Source organism: Aspergillus ruber (assembly GCF_000600275.1).
Source record: "Aspergillus ruber CBS 135680 unplaced genomic scaffold scaffold00019, whole genome shotgun sequence".
Taxonomy (NCBI): domain Eukaryota; kingdom Fungi; phylum Ascomycota; class Eurotiomycetes; order Eurotiales; family Aspergillaceae; genus Aspergillus; species Aspergillus ruber.
In genome coordinates, this window is record NW_024467315.1 from 401,186 (window position 1) to 419,893 (window position 18,708).

At 48.8% G+C, this 18,708-nt stretch overlaps 7 protein-coding genes across 7 annotated transcripts; 3 read left to right on the plus strand and 4 right to left on the minus strand.

Moving 5' to 3' along the window:
* Window positions 1-16: 16 nt before the first annotated feature.
* On the minus strand, window positions 17-2,789 carry EURHEDRAFT_413928 (putative signal transducer). Its single transcript, XM_040782291.1, has 2 exons — window positions 770-2,789; window positions 17-718 (listed from the first exon to the last, which is right to left on the minus strand). Exons 1-2 carry the CDS (start codon window positions 2,562-2,564, stop codon window positions 480-482), a joined length of 2,034 nt encoding a protein of 677 aa, XP_040637602.1. The 5' UTR covers window positions 2,565-2,789; the 3' UTR covers window positions 17-479.
* A 1,937-nt stretch (window positions 2,790-4,726) lies between these two features.
* On the plus strand, window positions 4,727-8,328 carry EURHEDRAFT_459381 (putative RNA binding protein Jsn1; the record flags this gene model as incomplete). Its single annotated transcript, XM_040784578.1, has 2 exons — window positions 4,727-4,953; window positions 5,037-8,328. The coding sequence occupies 2 exons, from the start codon at window positions 4,727-4,729 to the stop codon at window positions 8,326-8,328; spliced, it is 3,519 nt and encodes a 1,172-aa protein (XP_040637603.1).
* Window positions 8,329-8,813: 485 nt separating this feature from the next.
* On the plus strand, window positions 8,814-10,264 carry EURHEDRAFT_413930 (MT-A70 family). The gene has a single exon (XM_040782292.1). It carries the CDS (start codon window positions 8,861-8,863, stop codon window positions 10,166-10,168), a length of 1,308 nt encoding a protein of 435 aa, XP_040637604.1. The 5' UTR covers window positions 8,814-8,860; the 3' UTR covers window positions 10,169-10,264.
* Window positions 10,237-11,051, minus strand: EURHEDRAFT_516510 (ubiquitin carboxyl-terminal hydrolase; the record flags this gene model as incomplete). Its single annotated transcript, XM_040786482.1, has 2 exons — window positions 10,237-10,937; window positions 11,000-11,051. 2 exons carry the CDS (start codon window positions 11,049-11,051, stop codon window positions 10,237-10,239), a joined length of 753 nt encoding a protein of 250 aa, XP_040637605.1.
* A 206-nt stretch (window positions 11,052-11,257) lies between these two features.
* On the minus strand, window positions 11,258-13,371 carry EURHEDRAFT_459377 (3-propionate hydroxylase; the record flags this gene model as incomplete). The annotated part of the gene is made up of 7 exons (XM_040784577.1): window positions 11,258-12,134; window positions 12,186-12,343; window positions 12,393-12,547; window positions 12,597-12,741; window positions 12,798-12,908; window positions 12,969-13,210; window positions 13,281-13,371. The coding sequence occupies 7 exons, from the start codon at window positions 13,369-13,371 to the stop codon at window positions 11,258-11,260; spliced, it is 1,779 nt and encodes a 592-aa protein (XP_040637606.1).
* A 499-nt stretch (window positions 13,372-13,870) lies between these two features.
* On the minus strand, window positions 13,871-14,326 carry EURHEDRAFT_459298 (uncharacterized protein; the record flags this gene model as incomplete). Its single annotated transcript, XM_040784567.1, has 1 exon — window positions 13,871-14,326. The coding sequence occupies one exon, from the start codon at window positions 14,324-14,326 to the stop codon at window positions 13,871-13,873; it is 456 nt and encodes a 151-aa protein (XP_040637607.1).
* A 357-nt stretch (window positions 14,327-14,683) lies between these two features.
* EURHEDRAFT_516512 (rRNA-processing FCF1 family protein) lies at window positions 14,684-15,449 on the plus strand (the record flags this gene model as incomplete). The annotated part of the gene is made up of 4 exons (XM_040786483.1): window positions 14,684-14,719; window positions 14,786-15,015; window positions 15,077-15,242; window positions 15,309-15,449. 4 exons carry the CDS (start codon window positions 14,684-14,686, stop codon window positions 15,447-15,449), a joined length of 573 nt encoding a protein of 190 aa, XP_040637608.1.
* Window positions 15,450-18,708: the final 3,259 nt, after the last annotated feature.

An 18,708-nucleotide genomic window follows, 5' to 3' on the forward strand; every position in this document is an offset into this window, starting at 1 on the left:
TTTTTTTTGTTTGTTTCCTGCCTTTGTGGAGGGTTTTCCGTCTCTTCCGGAAAACTTTACTCGTTGGATAATGACTCAGGACTCTGCCGGAACCAGACATAGATACGGGAGGTACTGTAGTAGTAATACATAATGCAACGCGACGCGACGCTCGTTCCGTCATTTATTGCTGTGATTGTGATTATTTTTATCATCGTCGTGAACAATGGGGTAATTCATGAGGTAACAGGACGGCCAATGTGCGATGAGAGGGATTAGGTCAATCTGCATAATCTGAAGAATTTTTTTCACCTGCATTAATCCTCCAAGGTAAATGGTGTTTGCTATGCATAACACATGGCCGAGAATACAAAAAAATTGGGTATCTAAACTACAAACTTATCTTCCATATCGTACACCGTATATTTCTTCCAAGGTTATCAGGTCATCGATATTCCTGCAGGTAACCAGTAGAACAACCCGGCTACAGCACGGTCCTCTTAACTCGACTGCCCCTCAGCATCGGTCTGAGATGATCCCAAAAATCGCTCCGGTACGCCCCGCGCTGCTACCCCCACCGGTCCAACATAGCAACCCAGCATCGGACTCCAGGCATACCGCTGGTCGACCGTGTTGCGGATCTCCTTGTGTGCATATGCATTAGAAAAGGGGAGCGAGGTCTCTGGATCGCGATACCGTGATGGCAGAGACGTGATCACGCACAGTGACGAGGAGATTTCTGTTTCGTTAGCTTGGCCACTTCAACGAATGCCGATAAAAGAAAACTCACTGGCAAGTCTAGGCGGCTTCTTCGCATTAAAATAGATATTAAACTCCCGACTGTGTGCCGTTTTATCGTCAAAATTTTCCAGAACTGTGAGGATCCTTCCCGTCTGCTCTATCGTCGGTGGTGGCGGGGGAATCCCCGACTCTGGTCCCCCTTCATCTATCGCCACAGGCTGTTGTTGATCAACGTGGATTTCAGGAGCCAGTTGTTCCTGCGGTGTTGGCATCGGCACACTTTCAGCCAGTGTGATCTCGGCTGGTGCCGCAGCAGCCGCCGATGCAGAAGTTCCTATATGAGGTGTTGCCTGAGCTGGTGCAGATGGTGGTGCCTCTTGAGGGGTAGCATCTGGCTTGATCTCTTCCACTTGCCCCGCAGGTGCAGCCTTCGATGCTTCTTCTGACGGTTGTGTTGTCTCCGGACCGGGTTCCTTTGCCGGCTCCTGTGGTTTCTGATCGCTTTCCATTGGGTCTCCTTTAGGCGCTTCGTCTGCATTATCAGTTGATCCTCTACGGATCTCTTCCGTAGGTGGTAATTCTATGTCCGCTACTGGCTTCTGATCCGAAGCTCCATTGGCCGATATATCGTTATCTGGAGCATTGCTGGTTTCCTCTGTAGGTGGTTGAGCGGTGGGAAATCCCTCCACCACTGCCGGTGCCGACTGTTCCTGAGCCTTATCGCCACTCTCTGTAATGGCCTGGCTGTCTACATGAGTCTGGGTCTGAGCTTGACTCGTGCTAGGATCACCTTGCTGATTTGGCGGGGCCTGATCTTGCTTCGAAGCATCACCCTCGCTAGGTACCGGCCCCTGCGCATTCTCGGGAGCAGGGACAGGAGCAAGCCCTGGCGTTGGAGTTCCAATTGCCGTCATTGGCGAAAACTTTTTCCCACTGCCGTTCTTATCATCCTTTTCAACGGCCTTCTTGCTCTTTTTGGCTTTCTCTTCTCTATCCTGCTTTTGCTTTTGCGCAATGTCCACCTTTCCAACGCGCGTCAAGCGACCATTAACCCACGTAGCCAAACCACTCCAATAGGACATAACAGGCCCTTCAAGACGTCGGTTCTGGAGGGCTTCAATCTTCGCAAGTCTTTCCTCCGCCTTTCTTTTCTCCATCTCCTCCCATCGATTCAAACTCTTGCTGTTCTGCTTTTCCACGCGCTCTGCTTCAGCCAACCGCTCAGCTTGCGTCATCCCCTTGGGCTTGTATCGTGCCTTCCTCTTAGCCGCCTCCTCCATTGTAGCAATCAACCGAACACGCTTCTCCTCGCTATCCTTCAACCGTGCATGAGTCACCTCCTTATTTTGCATAGTCTGGCGACGCGATGACGACCGCGTAGGTCCATCCTCATCCGTAGGAATCCATGAAATTCGCTCCGACTTCTTCTTCGGCCGAGGAGCAGGTTCCGTATCCGACTGCACAGCAGCAGGATCAATCTTGACTCTTTTCCGCAGAGTCTGTAAATTTATAGTTTCCTGCTTCTTCTTTCGCTTCTTCTCCGCCTTGGCCTGGTTTTGTAGCTCGTTTTCTCCCTCGAAATCCTCTTCTTGTGCGTTGGGCCCCTGGTCTTCGTCATCGGAGGATTCCAGTAGTTCGTCATCTTCGCCGGCGTCCGGGTCTGCGTCGTAAAATTCGTTGTCATCTTCGACTTCTTCGAATAAAAGGGCTAATTCATCGTCGGCCTCGGCGTTGAGAAGGGCGGACATGTGTCGGCCTGCGGTGCTTCGTTTCGCGCGTCCTGAGATGAGGGATTCCACCCGCTCCGCTTCAGCGGCAGATTGGGCGATAACATCCTCGGCCATGTTGTATGTACGACCGTACTATATTCAAGGATTGGAGTGATCTCGCCGAGCTGCGAGGAGTTATGGCGCGGGGAGTCGGGCGTTGTAGGTTCAAATAAACGTATTTTCAACCGTTCGAATATATTCATAAGTTAAATGCATTAACCGCTAAGTAATTAACAAATCAAAGATGAGAGACGAGATGCGACGAGTATCCGATTCAACGCCTTGAATCAAACGCTCAGCAAAAGATAAAGGCGGTGACAGAATAAACGGCAGAACAAGTGGCGGTGCTTACGTATATCGTAGCCTGAGGCATACAGGCACTAATTGGAATACGGAGTCATGGATGGTGCAGACAATGGGTTTATGCATGCCTTTGGGATAGATCCATGGTTGAGGATTGTCTATCAACTTTATCCCCTCTTACTGAGGGGAATTGAACGAAATCTGCGTACGCAACCTATGCGACTGAGTGGTTGTTGTTAGCCACCTATTGTACGGAGTACCCCGGAGTGTGTACCTTACGCAGCTGCAGCTGTGGTTGGGAATGGAACACCACGTGCTCCAACCCGTAAGCATGTAAGATTTCGGCCACTGTTTGATGCTTGACGTCTAACAATCCAATCAGGAATTCCAGTGCTTGGTACTCCGTCTGTACTTTGGATAAGATAGAGCATCCAGACTACCGCACCCGGAATGCTACTTCACAGCGCGATGTTGTTGCTTTCTTGTTCATCTTCAAACACACCATGGACAAGTCCCTTACATGACTGCCTCTGTCAGCTCATTTCCGGCCTGAATCTCCTAACCCGTAGTTACCGTCGAGCTTCACAAACTTCCGGGATGCGGGGCGCTGGTGTGTTTCAGCTCAAGACGGATGGCAAGGCAAACCATTGGAACGGATCTGGCTGACAGAGGGTGTGACTATGTAAGCCAGGAACGCAAGCTGCTTTGGTGTTCTCCATGGACTGTATGACAGAGCTGTGATTTTAGCATCTACTATAATATAGAGTACAGAGATCAGCTTAATTTAAGGCTCGACCTGCATAGACAAACTTGTCGAGTAAGGAACTTGGTGCATCGCAAGTACCAGGAGTTTGGGTAAGCTGAGTACTCCGTACTCCATAACGCTGCGCCATTCCTTTGTAGTATCTGATGATCATTGCCAGATCATATTGAACAGACCGTTAGTTTGTAAATCACTGTACTTTGTTTGTCCAAGACTTAGTGAATCAATTGCAAAGTGTCGGTGCATGATGTGAGACAGTCATGGCTGACGCGAGATTTGCCGAGTGAACAGAACGACTATCCAGGAGCATCAAGACTACAAGTAAGATATAAGGGGAAGCATTGCAATCGCAGCATTGAGCTGCTCACAATAAATAACAGCCCAGATCGTCTAACCGGGCACGCTGAGCTTTGCCGGAACCCCGGGGAGACTTCAGCACCGCCCGCAGCAACCAACCTTCGATCGAACTCGCGCACATCTTTTTCCCTCCTCCAAACCTCACAGCTGTTCTTCTCGCATCTCCCTCTCTCCCTGTTCCTCTTCCTCTCCCTCCATCTTGTTTCTTTTTTCTTTTTCTCTCTATTTTATATCATCTCTTGTTGTTTCTCTTCCTTTCTTGATTAATCATTCTTCTCCATATTGATAACTTTTTGTTTTTCGTTTTTGCCTTGTCTGGCCGCGCAATTCGCTTCCAGCCACCTCGATCCTTTTTTCTTGACTCGAGCCCTCTCTTCGCTTGAATTCTTCTCGTCTTGATTCGACACTTTTCCTGTGCCTTGACGGACTTTTCGAGCGTTTTCTCAGCGGCTTAGTGTGTTAGACCTCCAATCCCGAAATCTTAATTATATCTGGTGGTCTGTGGGCAACTTCTCGTCTCCCGACGGCCAACCAAAACCAAGCTGTCATCGCTACACGTTGACAGTCATTTATGCATTTTGGACGGATTACCCTTCGTTTGAATCATTTCTATTGATTCCTTATATTTTTATTCTCTATTTCATTCGAGCTTACGTATCCGTTCTGGTTCAACGACTCGACGACCCCGCCCTCCCCGATATAACAGCGTGAATACCTTTTCCCGCCCATCATTATCACCTTCTCGCAAGGAATATCATAGATTGGGAATATAGAGATTCTGCCTGGACTGAGGCAGACAAGGATATAATCGATAATGTTGCCCGTTTCACGACCCGACGGTCATATGAACCTCAACTACATTCCAACCACTCAGCCGATGTCAGGTCGCAGCTCTCCCGGTGATCTGTCTTCATCCACCGCGGTCAAGTCACCGTTTGGACCCTCCAATGGTCTAAATAACGCGGCCGGGTCAATCGGAAGTGCGCGGTTAGGGGCTGGATCCCCTTCTCATGATCTCGGGACTCGGCTGTACTCCAAGCGGTAGGTTTTTCTTTTTACCCCATGAGGAAGCAAACTTGTGTGGCGAAAGAACTCCTTCTGATGCTGGTTTTCTTATAATGTAGAGCACGAGAAATTCAAGCAGAGGAAGGCATTTCCCCCAACATCTGGGGCCCGCCAACTAGTGGCCACTCCACACCGCTGCGTGAAAACATCCCCGAGTCTCCAAGTCAAGATGGGTTTCCCGACCTGATCCCGACTTCCAGTGGCAGTCTCCATAGCACTTCCCGGAGAGCTCGAGCTGGCACTGTCCCTTCGCGGTTTTCGCCCGTCGGTAGCCTCCTTAGTGATCTGAACTCCCAGCCGCCCGTCTCCCAAAGCTCTCGACCTACGCCCTCGACAAGTCCCTTCCGCCCTGCCGGGGTGTCCGGAATTGACACTGGTGCGAATTCTGCTCCGGCTGCTGGTGGAAGCGGCACAGGTGGTGTTTCTCGCCTCCGGGCCGGCTCGATGCCTCAGCGAACCAACTACCTGGGGGGCTCTAGCCCATTTGGCCCTTCGTTGTTTTCGACCAACTGGTCCACCGGACGCGAACGGGCTAGCACTCTCGCGAGTATCCGGTCCTCGGAGGGACCAGCTTCACCCAGTCAGTCATCCTTCTCGAGGGAATCACTCGCAGACACCGATGTGAAGACGCTGGACTACCTGGGACTCGCAGAAACGCCACAACAAGCACGGGCCACTCTTGTGCGACCTTCTGTTGATGTGCTACTCCAGCAACAGCAGCAGCAACAACAACAGCAGCAACAGCAGGCGTCTGCATTGCCCCCTATGCTGGCTGAATTGGCTATGATGAAGAACAACAACCGTTTTAGATCATACTCAGTAAATGCCAAGGAGAAATACGCAGATGACGAGGATCTCGAATATGAGAACCGTTATTCGCAGGCTCCCTCGGGCACCGCGACCCCCTCCGCCGCAGCCACGGCCGCTCAGTTGGCTGCGACTCAGGCCCAGATCCATCAGCACAATCTTGCTGTTCAAGCCTTTGCCAACCATGCTGCTGGCCAGGCTGTCAACCGGCCTCGTGCCAGGACCGCTGGTATCCTGGAGACGCCACCCCAGCGATCCTCTATCCGCAACTACCTTGCCACGCCTTCGCGACTTGACAATAGCTTCAGCGCTGCCGATCTGCACATCCCGGAGCACGGCGAATATGATGAGTTGACCGAAGCGGTGCAGATGATGCAGCTCGCTGGAGGCAATGCTGCGAACCTGGCTGTCCGGCCAACGGCTGAGACGGCGGATGAGAACAACCAGGATGGCCCGACTCGCGCCCTGTGGATTGGTAGCATCCCTGTCTCCACCACTGTCACCTCTCTGGAGGCTATCTTCGGCATCTATGGCAAGATCGAGTCGACCCGTGTGTTGACCCACAAGAACTGCGGCTTTGTCAACTTTGAACGCATTGAGAGTGCCGTCCAGGCTAAGTCGTTGCTCAACGGCAAGGAGATCTTCCCAGGCGCAGGCCCTGTCCGGATTGGCTACGCTAAAGTTCCCGGAACCTCTGCTTCTGGCACACCGGGCGCTAATGGTATTCAGTCCTCTCCCACTCCCGACCCGAACTTCAAGTCAAACATTGTTGGCGATGGAGACAGGAATGAGGTTCTCGTTCCTCAGATTCCGCCCCTTCCGGAGCTGCAGCCGGAGATGACGCAGATTGTTCAGGAATTCGGTGCAACCGATGAGGATTCGGTCAACATTTCCGCTAGTATTCAGAAAGCAATTGCCTTCCAAGCATTCGAAGATGAGATCGCCACTATCCCCGAACCGAGCCAGACCCGGATGTTCGACGCACCCCGTCTTCGGGACATTCGCAAACGTATCGACAATGGAGCGTGCTCTATCCAGGAGATCGAAGAGACCGCTAATGCAATGCTCCCTGAAATTGCAGAACTATCTTCTGACTACCTGGGTAACACGGTCGTCCAGAAACTCTTCGAATACTGCTCTGAGCCCACAAAGGAGCGAATGCTGGGCCCTATTTCGGCCCATCTTGCTGAAATTGGTGTACACAAGAACGGTACCTGGGCTGCGCAGAAGATCATCGATGTCACCAAGACCCCATCTCAGATGCAGATGATTGTCGATGCTCTCCGTCCGTCCACTGTTCCCCTCTTCTTGGATCAGTACGGCAACTACGTCCTCCAGTGCTGTTTGCGCTTTGGTGCTCCCTACAATGACTTCATCTTCGAGACCATGCTGAGCCGCATGTGGGAAGTTGCCCAGGGACGGTTCGGTGCTCGTGCCATGCGTGCTTGTCTTGAAAGCCACCACTCTACCAAAGATCAGCAGCGCATGCTCGCAGCTGCCATTGCCCTTCACAGCGTGCAGCTTGCGACCAACGCCAACGGCGCTCTGCTGCTTACTTGGTTCTTGGACACCTGCACTTTCCCTCGCCGTCGCACTGTGCTCGCACCCAGACTTGTGCCTCACCTCGTCCACCTTTGCACTCACAAGGTCGCCTACTTGACTGTTTTGAAGGTCATCAACCAGCGCAACGAGCCTGAAGCGCGCGAGATTGTCTTGAAGGCATTGTTTTTCAGCCCGGGAGATGAGATCCTCGAGAAGATCCTGAGCGACCAAACCTCTGGCGCCACTTTGATCTTCAAGGTTCTTACTACGCCATTCTTTGACGAGTCAATGCGTACTGAGGTTGTCAAGAACGTTTCTAAGGTCTTGACGAAGTTGAAGGCTACCCCAAGCCAGGGATACAAGCGCCTGATGGATGAGGTTGGTCTTTCCTCCCGCGGAGGCTCACGGGACCACCATCGGGATAACTCCAGCGCAGAGAAGCAACAGCACCGCCCGGGGTCTCGGCAGACCAACCCCAATTTCCCTCAGCCAGGCATAGATAGACAGTTCAACGGACAGTTCCCGCCTATGCTCGCTCAGAACCTGGACGGCACCAGACCTGCTGACCAGCAGCCACCCTTTGACCCCTATGCCCTTAATGGTCTTGGCTCTGCCAACCCATTGAATGGCCTTGGTGCACCTAACGGTGGTGGTTTCGGTCAAGACCCTATGGCTCCTCTGGCCCAGCAACAGCTGCAATACCAAGCCTACCTGGCAGCACAGTCTCGGGGCGTTTCTCCCGCTGGTATCTACCCGCCAATGGGTAACTCTAACTTTGGATACCCGTCTGTGGATAGCATGCGCCCACTGCAAACGCAGCCCCCGCCTACGCAGATGAACCAGCTCAACCAGCAGGCCTACGCGCCACAGCAGTTCAGCCCTGTTCTCGGCTCCGCACAAATGTACCAGTATCCTCCACAGTTTTACCCTCCCCAGCCAGTACAGGGCCAGCAGGCTGCTGGAGGACGACGTGGACGAGTAAGTTCCTATGGCTTAGATTGACATGGAATCCAGGCACTAATGCATTACAGCGTTAATCCGGACTTATGACCTACTTCAAAGACTTGATCCGAGTCTATCTTCATGTATAAAGGATTTTCTTCTCTCTCCTACTCCTTTTATTCTTTGCTCCCTTATGAAATATAAAGAGGATTGTTTGGCGACATGTGTTCAATGACCGTCTCAAGGACCTTTGACCGACGCTGGATCGTCTCGGGAAAGGATGCGAAAAAGATGAAACGATACAGTGTGAAAAGTATTGCGACGACTGCTTGCTTGTTGCTCGGGGATATTGGAGCCTTTTTTTTTTTTTTTTTTGTTTGTTTGTTTGTTTGTTTGTTTTATTCTTGTCCAGCGCGTGAAATGACTAAATATAAATTTGTTACTTGGGTTTGCTACTTCTCGTGTATAGCTTGTAGATCTATAGATGCCAAATCTAGTACTAAGTGGACACGTGCTGCTAAAAATCTCGTAACCGCAACCTGAAATTACATTCTTATCCCACCCCATCCGCAACAATAACCAACTATGTGTGATGAAGCAATCCTCAATCCTCTATGAGAACGCCTCGCAAACCGTTTTCCTCATCGACATCCCTACCTCCATCACACTAGCTCAATATCTCTCCCGAACACAACAACTACGTTTTTCACAACCAGAACCATTAACAACTACCACTACATCTACCAAAGAAAGACAAATACTATCCACACCACCACTAAGGGAACCATACCGCTCACCCCCTGAACCCAAAACAGATGCCGCAAGGATAAGGCTTCTGGAGAGGATTCCCCTCGTTGAGCGGGAGTATCATGCAAATTTGATTGCGCCGGTAAGGGATGGGTTGGATGAGATTCGGGGATGCTACGACAAGGAGTGGTGTCTTGAGAGAGTTACCGTTGATTCTGGGGAAGAGTCTCGGAAAAGGTCGTTCGAGGATGTGCATGGTGACTATGACAGCTATGGTTATGGGTCTGAAGCAGTTGGTTCTCAACCACCCGTGATCCTATCGCCAACCTGCACAAACCACTTCTTGTCAATGACTGAGCTTTCCAATGCCATTGTCAAGAATCCATCGCAACAATCGGCATCACTAGTTATCCCGGGAGAATCTCCAGCAAAGCCACACATCTTCACCGTCCCAGCACTATCCAACTTTCTCCATTGCGCACTATCAACCTCCCAACCCAACTCAGCACAACACCTAATCCCAGGCCTCTCCAAATCCCACAAATTCAACCTAATTCTTCTAGACCCGCCATGGCCGAACCGATCCGTCCGCCGGAGTCGTCACTACAACACGCAGGCGTATTTCGACATGGATGGTCTTTCCGGGTTTATTCGCAATATTCTGCGGATGCATTTACTCAACCCATCCACCTACCTTCCTCCGGAGACAGAAACGCGAAAGCAGAGTAAAGAATGCATAGCAGCGATCTGGATAACCAACGCAGAAAAACCCCGGAAAGCAGCTTACGACGCTATTTATGATGCGGGGCTTGTTGTTTGCGAGGAATGGGTGTGGGTTAAGACGACTGCAAGCGGAGAGCCGATTATGCCTGTTGATGGGCTTTGGCGGAAGCCGTATGAGGTTCTTGTTATTGGGAGGAAGGGTGGTCTTGAGGAAGTGGGTTGGAATGGGGGGGTTGTTAGGATTATTGCGGCGGTGCCAGATGTGCATTCGAGGAAGCCGAATTTGAGGGAGGTACTTGAGAGGATGCTCTTTGGGGATTGTGAGTATGAGGCGTTGGAAGTGTTTGCGAGGAATTTGACGGCAGGGTGGTGGGGTGTTGGGAATGAGGTACTCAAGTTTAATGACGAGGAGTGGTGGGCTCTTGAATAACAATGTACTTTATAATCTTTTCACGTCTGCCCTTGGTATCAAGCTGCTACCATCCTCCAGAATCAAGCTCAATCAAAAACAGGGCCCAAGCTAACCAGGCTAAACCTCAAATCCGGATTTCCCCCAGCCGCCTCCGTCTTCAAAAACCTCCTCACACCCAAATTCAACGCCTTCTCACTCAACGCATCCTCGTCCTCCCCCAAAACCCCTCTCTCTAACGGTCCCTTCCGCCGTCCATCCAACTCCCACAACCGCCCATCACCCCCCTTCACAAACGCCACAAAATGCAAGTCCACACTATCCTCCGCCCCAGGCGCCTGCGTATCCCCCAACCTAGCCGCATCCGCATGGGCACTCTCCAACGCTTTACTCTCATACAGCAAATCTGCCCTCTCCACGGGCCCCATCCCCTCAGCCTCAGCTAGTAGCGTTTCCAAATCCGATCCCGGCACGATATTCCTCCTCGGCTCACCGTTCGACACCGCATGTAGCAGACCGATCAACCCGCACGCATTCCGAATTGTCTGCTTAAACCATGTCACCGGCTCATTTGGTCCCGAGCCTGTGTATTCGGAGAGAGGAGCATCTTCGGAGAGGCGGGATGCTTCGTAGGTTTGGGAGACGGGGAAGACGAGGAGGAGGGCGTGGGAGGGGCGGGGGACGAAGGCTAGGAGGTCGGGTTCGTCGATGGAGAAGACGTCGGAGAAGCCGAAGGTTGGGGGGAGGCCGAGTTGGTGGATTAGGTGGGACATTACTTCGGGGTTATTTTCTGGGGCTACATGTTAGCTGGTTTTGTTTTGATTTTGGGGGTAGTTGGTTGAGGGTACTAACCAAGAGGCACGAAGGCCTTGTTTGAATTCGGAGCGTCGGCGTGGTCTGCCATTGTGTGTGCAGATTTGTAGGAGTTTGATAGGGTAGTTCAATTCAGCAACAGGGGCTGGAGATAGTTTTCAAAATCCGAAAGTTGACTTTGGTAGAATGGGTATATAGGACGTTGGAGAACGTTTATTGAAGCTAAGCTGTGACGTTGCTGCGGGGCAGCCGAGTTGCCTATTTCGGCGATAAATTCACATGACATGCCCTTATTATCTATTGCTTCAGCCTATCCCAATCAAAATACTCACTCAACGCCTGGAAGATATGAGAAACTCCCTCCTCAAGGTCAAAGCATGCCATGATGTGTTGGTCTGGACGAATTAACGTCGCCTGGCCTTTTCTCAATCCCATCAGCTCAATCCATTTCTCACCGTTGACACCCGGCTGAATAACGAAGTCTCGGCCTTCTACGACCACTTGAATTTTTAGAGACGACGATAGCAGTCTCGAAAGTTGCAGGTGCTGAACATGTTTCTCCCAGTGTGGAGCCGATGATTCATCAGCAATTAGAGTGAACGTGTCGAATGGACACAAGTCCAGGGTTGAGAATTGCTTGGCCTGGACTTCTTCTGATGATAACTCTGCAACGTATGAGGAGTTGATAGCCGGTAGATTGATGATTCCTGGTGACAGAGGTTTGATCCAGGCATGGGGAAGTCGAGCCCCGGGTGTACAAGAGGGTTCGTACACCGAGGCATTCTTTGGGATCTCTCTGTCTCTATATATATACCCAATGTGAAGACCGAGATTATCAAAGTGCTCTCTTTGGCCCTCTATACCCTCGTCAATCTTCATGGTTTCAGGCTCTTCGATATTGCGATATAGATTCTCACGCGCCTTGGATGCATCAAGGTCTGTGGTTCCCAGTGCCTTTAGCAAGCCAAATATCTGCTTTCCGTTCTTTAGGCTCTGTTGAGAGTTAACCACTGCGACCTGTCGCCGGTCATACTCGTAGCTGTCCAACAAACTGTCTGCTGCAAATCCGCTGTATACAGCAGCCAGTTTGTACACCAGATTGTGAACGTCGCCGAGGCCGGAGTTTAGCCCTAGGCCTCCGGTGGGAGGGAAGGAGTGAGCTGCATCGCCTGCCCTGGTGACTAGTTAGTTTTTTTCTGGCTCAGTGTCTTGTGAAAATACCTACAGAAACACTCGGCCCTTGCGATACTGATTAGCAACTTTTCGGCTAATAAGCCATGGCCGATAACTGATCACATCGTAAGGGATTTCTGTGCCGATGGCCGCATTGACGATCCTCCTGCAGGTATCTTCCTTCCATAATTCAACAGGATGTCTCTCGGCCTGAGGCCAGTCAATATCTATTTCCAATAATTGCGTACTAGATACTCACGTCGAAGTTGCAAATCAGCACTTGATTCCCAGATAAATCATACCCAATGACAAACCCGGACACCTCGGGGTCCATCACCCAATGCAACATCCCTACCCTGTCCTTGACCACTGGTCGTAGGTCCGCATTGATATGGATGGTCATCATGGACTCATCTGTATCAGGCTTAGTACATGTCTACAGTTGGAGTCCAAGGCAACCCACAAGAATCCTCTCCTTCACTTTCTATTCCCAGAAATTGTCGAACCGGGCTCTTTGCACCGTCACATGCAATCACATAGTTTGATTTTATTGTATATTTTTTCTGCGCGCCTCGATCTTCAACCGTCGTGAGAACATAGTCACCATACTATCGATTATTAAAATCAGTCAGAGCAACCATGTCTTATTAGAGTAAGCACCTACATCCTGCAACCCCACAAAAGAATGATTCTTCCTGGTCTCAACCAAATCACTCTCCCCAACCCTCTCCGCAACATAATCCTCATACATCGGCTGCGTGACATTATGAATCATCTATTCACCAATAACCAGTTAGCAAAGCTCCGAAACCCTATCTAGTAGACATATACATACCGCAGGCGTCGCATCCAAAACACCCCTGTCCATCCTCTCATACGGCAACCTACCCACCAACTTCCCAGACAAATTCGTGATAAAATTGACCCAATACCCATCCTCTCGACTTGTCCCCAAATTCCGGATGTAGTTCACATCCAGGCCGAACTGGCGACAGAGCTCTAGGGAGCGCGGGGAGAGGGCGTGGGCCTTTGGAACATCGAGACGGGTTGCGTAGCGTTCGATTATTAGGGATGGGACTATTTGAATTGCATCATTAGGTACTTGATACGGGAGATCGTGAGGTTGTAGCAGAAAGGTGTAGCATACCTCCTAATTGGGATAACATGTATCCCATGGTTAGGCCTGAGGGGCCGCCGCCCACGATTAGGATTGGGATAGTATCGTTTGTTTGGGCCATGATATGTATATAGTGTAGAATAGCAACCGGCTGGTGTTCCGTAAACACACTGGTCGAGAATGATTCGAAGGCTATACAAGGGATCTTCGAGGTTATTTATTTCGCATTGATACGTTTGTCATTCTCATAGCTGGTGGTTCAACATCCTTGTATGCTTAAATTTCCCCACTTGGGTGGGAAAGTGGGAAAGCATCCTTTCCACACAAGTGAGGAGATACTTTGTAGATTGTTCTGTTGCGAAGTACAGTATGGACAATGTGAAGCTATATTGAATATCCAAATTAACTGTTCTAGATTCCACCACAATAAGCCCGAAGACAGTCCATTCAGGGGTTTCCAGGTTGTATAAAAATTTATTAACGTATGTAGCCTTCCTACAATACTTCAATGCACTATAACGCCATTTAATGCGCCCCAAATTCAGAAATGAACAATATTTCTGTCGTCAGACCCACTACGCGCGCCAGGTTATATGTAGGCCCCGGATTACTTGTAGGAGTTAGATCATCGGTAGGAGTCGAATTTGTAGACGCTGACTCGCTTGTAGATGTAGATATAGATGTAGAAGTAATCGACTCAACTCAACTGGTTGATTCTGCAACTCCTCCTGCTCCTTTTTCTTCTCAGCCTTCAATTCCTGAATCACACGCTGTAAAGTCCGTTTCTGTACCGCATACTCTATGGTCTCAAGCAACTCCTTATTCGTGGCTTCTGGATTACTAGTCAAAGCCTCCAATAACCGGTTGCAGTATTCCTCGGTCAGCTTCTGCAGTCTGCCAGATCGCGGTATCGTCCCTTTATTGTCGTGTAGGTGTTCGCGGGATATGGTTGTTCTGGTAGTGCCGACGGGGATTTCTGGGTGTTTTCTGTGTATTCGCTTGGCGCCCCAGCCGATTGAACGGAGTTCACATATGCGGGAGCATAATTGGGGAGTGAGTTCTTTCCCTCGGGACATTTTTCATAAGATTAAATGGAGTAATGTACTCTTTTATTGTATGGGCTCGAGACGCGCAATATGTATGCACAGCTTTATGGGTGGGCGGTCTATGGGGATAGCGCTCAAACTTATGGCAGAATGATCGTCTTGATAACGATAAGGCTAATCGTATACGGTATAGCGTCTATCTCGGTCCATCACCCGGGGAAATGTTGAGCCGCCAAAAATAATTTCTCCGCTCTGAATCTGCGCAGCTTCGATGCGCTTGAACGAAAGTCTCTACATCATAACTTCATTTACAAACGGTTTCTGTATTAATTTTATTATCCAACAAGCCTGAATCTATCGCATACCACTCCGTCACACATATTCACCATGGGTGTCCAAAAGAAGACTAGAAAATATGCGCAGGCATGTAAACCCACGGCATCGCGATAAGAAAAAACGGATATACTGACACTAGGTTTACAACGACAGATGAAACTCGCCATCAAGAAGCATGATGAACGTCTGAAGAACCCTCCGGCTGCCATCCCTAAAGACAAGAAGAAGGAAGAGTCGACCAGACAAGTCGCCCAAGCACCAACCAACATGTTCTTCGCTGCGAACACAGCCCTCGGACCTCCTTACCATGTGCTCGTCGATACCAACTTTGTCTCTCACACTATTCGGGCGAAATTGGATATGCTTCCTTCTATGATGGACTTGTGCGTGATACTCTTCGATACTGGGGAAAGTGGGATTACAGTTGCTAATGGGCGCTATTAGGTTGTATGCAAAGTGTATCCCGTGCTTTACTGATTGCACCATTGCCGAACTTGAAAAGCTTGGTCCGAAGTACCGGTTGGCGTTGCGAGTGGCCAAGGACCCCCGGTGGACAAGGCTTCAATGCGACCACAGCGGCACATATGCAGATGACTGTATTGTAGATAGGGTAAGTTGCTCAGCATTGGACCGATAAGTATCTTGTTTTATATTTTGCTAACATCAAATTGTATAGATATCGAAGCACCGTATCTATACTGTCGGAACAAACGATAAGGAGCTCACTCGCCGCATCCGCAAGATTCCTGGTGTGCCGATTATGAAGGTCGCAAGAGGCAAATACACCATCGAGAAACTGCCTGATTCCTTCGACTAGAGACCTTTGGTTAACAAATGTCTATTGAATTTGATGCGACGATATCCGGGACAGGGAAAGAGCCCTGCCTCAAGCGCTGGCTTTCCAGTCGACCCTTACAGGGCCCCAACGCGGCAACATTGGCCAGACCATGCCCTCGGGCCACTCATCTTCTGAGGAAGAAAGATATGTAGCGAGGTACAGATCCACATCCAGCCTTTTCTTCTTTGCGCGATGGCAGACCCTTGCACTATACCATGTACATACCTCATACCTACAAAGTACACAACGGTTAGGAGTTGGTTACATCATTATAATGAACAAACAAGTTACGAACGCCATGGATATTCAGTTGTCTTCGTAAAGCTAATCATGGTATTGGCTTTAAATTGCTTCATTTGCTCTATCTTACATATGCACATCATAAGTGGTGCATAAGTCCGCTATGCAAGGTTGTGTCGTAACCTCGACCATGGAAGCCTCCAAGCAGTGTCCCAGATTCACCAACATTTCCAGAAAGTCAAATTTCCATTTGTTCCAATGACAGGGGAATGCAATATTATAAAACACTGGTTCATAAGATCATCTCTGATGTCAGCCTACGTTTGTATGACTTCGTCTAATCAATTGGATTTGGAGACGCAACTTATATAATGGATTGTTCGAACCTCTTCCTCTATTTTCAACCAGAACTATACACAATCAACACTATCAATCATGACTTCTCAGCGCAAGGGTGGCAGCCTCTCCAAGGAAGCTGAGGACCCTTATCAGCCCCAAAACTTCTCTGGTAGTTCTGGCATTGGCACCCGCCAAGACGAGGACGAGTGGCTTCGCCAGCACGGTGCAAGCGGATTCTCTGGCTTCTCTGGCTCGAATAACCAACAAGAGGTATGTATACTCAAAGAGTTCTTTCTTGTTTGTCATCTGGTGTGTCTGGTACTGTGCTAATAGTGTCGGTTTCCAGTCTAATAATAGCCAGTCTTCTAGGGAAGGTGTTAAACTCGCTGAACCTAGTGAACATACAACTTTTGGCAAATATAGCTACACTCATGACGACTTGATTGACCCTGATGAGTAAGTAAAGGTGGAAGGCTGTCTGATGTTCTAATGTTTTTTGTTGTGTGATGGATTGAAATGCATACTGTGTCGGTGCGATTTGCTGTCAAGTATGCCAAAAAAAAAAAATACAATTTTGGTACTGCGATAGGACATGTAACGAAATCCATTCTAAATTCTGGCTTCACAGTTGAACCATGTAGCACAGATGATATACTCAAATGGCCAATTTAGTGTATTATAATAGAAAAGAGGTGAGTGAAGGGTACAATGCCAAAAATTAAACCATAGATGGATGATATAAAGAAAGAAAAACGATAGAATTATGTAAGGAACTAGGATACAGGTGGACGACATGGCAAGGTTTTGATCATTGCATAAATGAAGCATGTATCTTAAATGTTCTGTATAGCCGCAAGAAGAGCAGGTATTCTGTTTAAGTACAAACGGATATACGCCTATATACGACTTTGGTTCAATTAATACTAAGACAATAGCTACAGAAGCTATCCAGGGTCTGTCAGTGCTTCCACCTCGCTTACAATATACCTTGAATCATTGCACGAAATGATGGAATGAAGCTGTCTCTAGGACCGTGTTGCTCGACAGATCTTCTTCCCTTCTCTCTTCTTTAACTAGCAGGTATTGATGCTTTTTCCGCTTGCTTTATTCTCTCCTCTCGCTCCTTTTTCCAAGCTTCAATTGCCTCGAGTCTAAGGTCTTCTAGGTACTTTGCTCGACATAAAAAGCGTGAATAAACCAGAGACCCAAGAAAAGATTGAAGGCAAACAGAGAAAGAATAGTTAGAACGACCTTCATCTTGATATTCAATCGAGGAAGCAGGCCGTTTGAAAACAGAACGAATGATACACGATGGAACAAAAGAAGAAAGAACAAGGCTTGAAGAGCAGATATTTATATTAAGAAGTTGCTACGACGGCGTGAATATGCTTGGATTGGTCGATAGAAGATCAGTGCCAGTTATATTTCTTACAGCTGTTGGGGCTAGTTTCAATGAAGTTTTCCCTCTTGTATGTTGATGTTACCCAATGACCCTGACAGAGCATGCCAACAGTGGGAATTTGTCCACAAGGTCGGAAGTCTGAGGTGCTTTCAAAATGAAAGTAACGCAGAGTTTCTTTCTCGGCCATGCCGGTTTGTTAGTGTCAACAATGATTGCTGCGCTATTCGGAGTGAATAGAAGAACTCCCGATCACAAGGATAGACGATTTGGAGTCTATCAGTTGATTACTAAAGGAATTAATCACGAAGTTCAAAGAGACAAGTGCACAAAGAATGTATGTGTTGGCCATAGTTAAAGTATGCTGGCTGCATGGCCGTAGTCCCCCGGTCCAGTCCTATATCAATATCAAACGTATGTCCAAGATGGGTGAAGGAAGCGACTTTTGATTGGTAGAATCGGATCGACGAATATAGGTATGGTCCGGCTTTATATAAAAGTTAAAAGTTAACTAGTACTCGCGACTTCGCCCACTCAAAGTTTTCAAAGTGGAGTAACAGCCCTCGGTGTTATGTTGTGGGCGTCGACTTTGAGGACCTGTTGTAGTATCTGGGCAGCTTGTAGTTTCATTCTGTTTCGTAAAATCATACTCACGCCAAGTGGTGGAGTTTAGTAGAGATTCTGCAGGGGAGGGTGGTTCTCTCTTTTCGTGTAGTCTAGCCCTGTGAAATATTGGCCCTGGGACTTACTAGTTTGTAGCCTGTGACTAGTACTTAGTGAGCTAACTGTCCCAATTTATGGAGTAGTGGGATGCAATAATGATCCCAGCTTGGCCCCAGCCCCATCAAACATTGTTCAGCCCAGAAGAAAGAAGAAGAAGGAGAAGGAGAAGGAGAAGGAGCAGATAAGCTCAAACATAACAAGTTTGTTTGAGGCTGCATCTACCCAGCGGCCCCCACATACATGTCGATACCTACCTACAGAGTACATGACTATTACTACTCCGCACTATACGAATAGACATTGTTCCTAATACGATCTTTCAATACTGCCATATTGTTTGATTCACGACTGGGCTGGCTATGGTAATCAGTCATGGGAATTAGAGCACAATCACTGTCTAATCACAAGATACTGCGACGGCACGCAACAATAACAATAACAAATTGTTCATATATCGCTCATGCTCGAACCATGCTTGGCGAGTGGATATTCTTCTTCTTCCTCTTCCTTTTTTTTTTTTTTTTTTTTTTTTTTTTT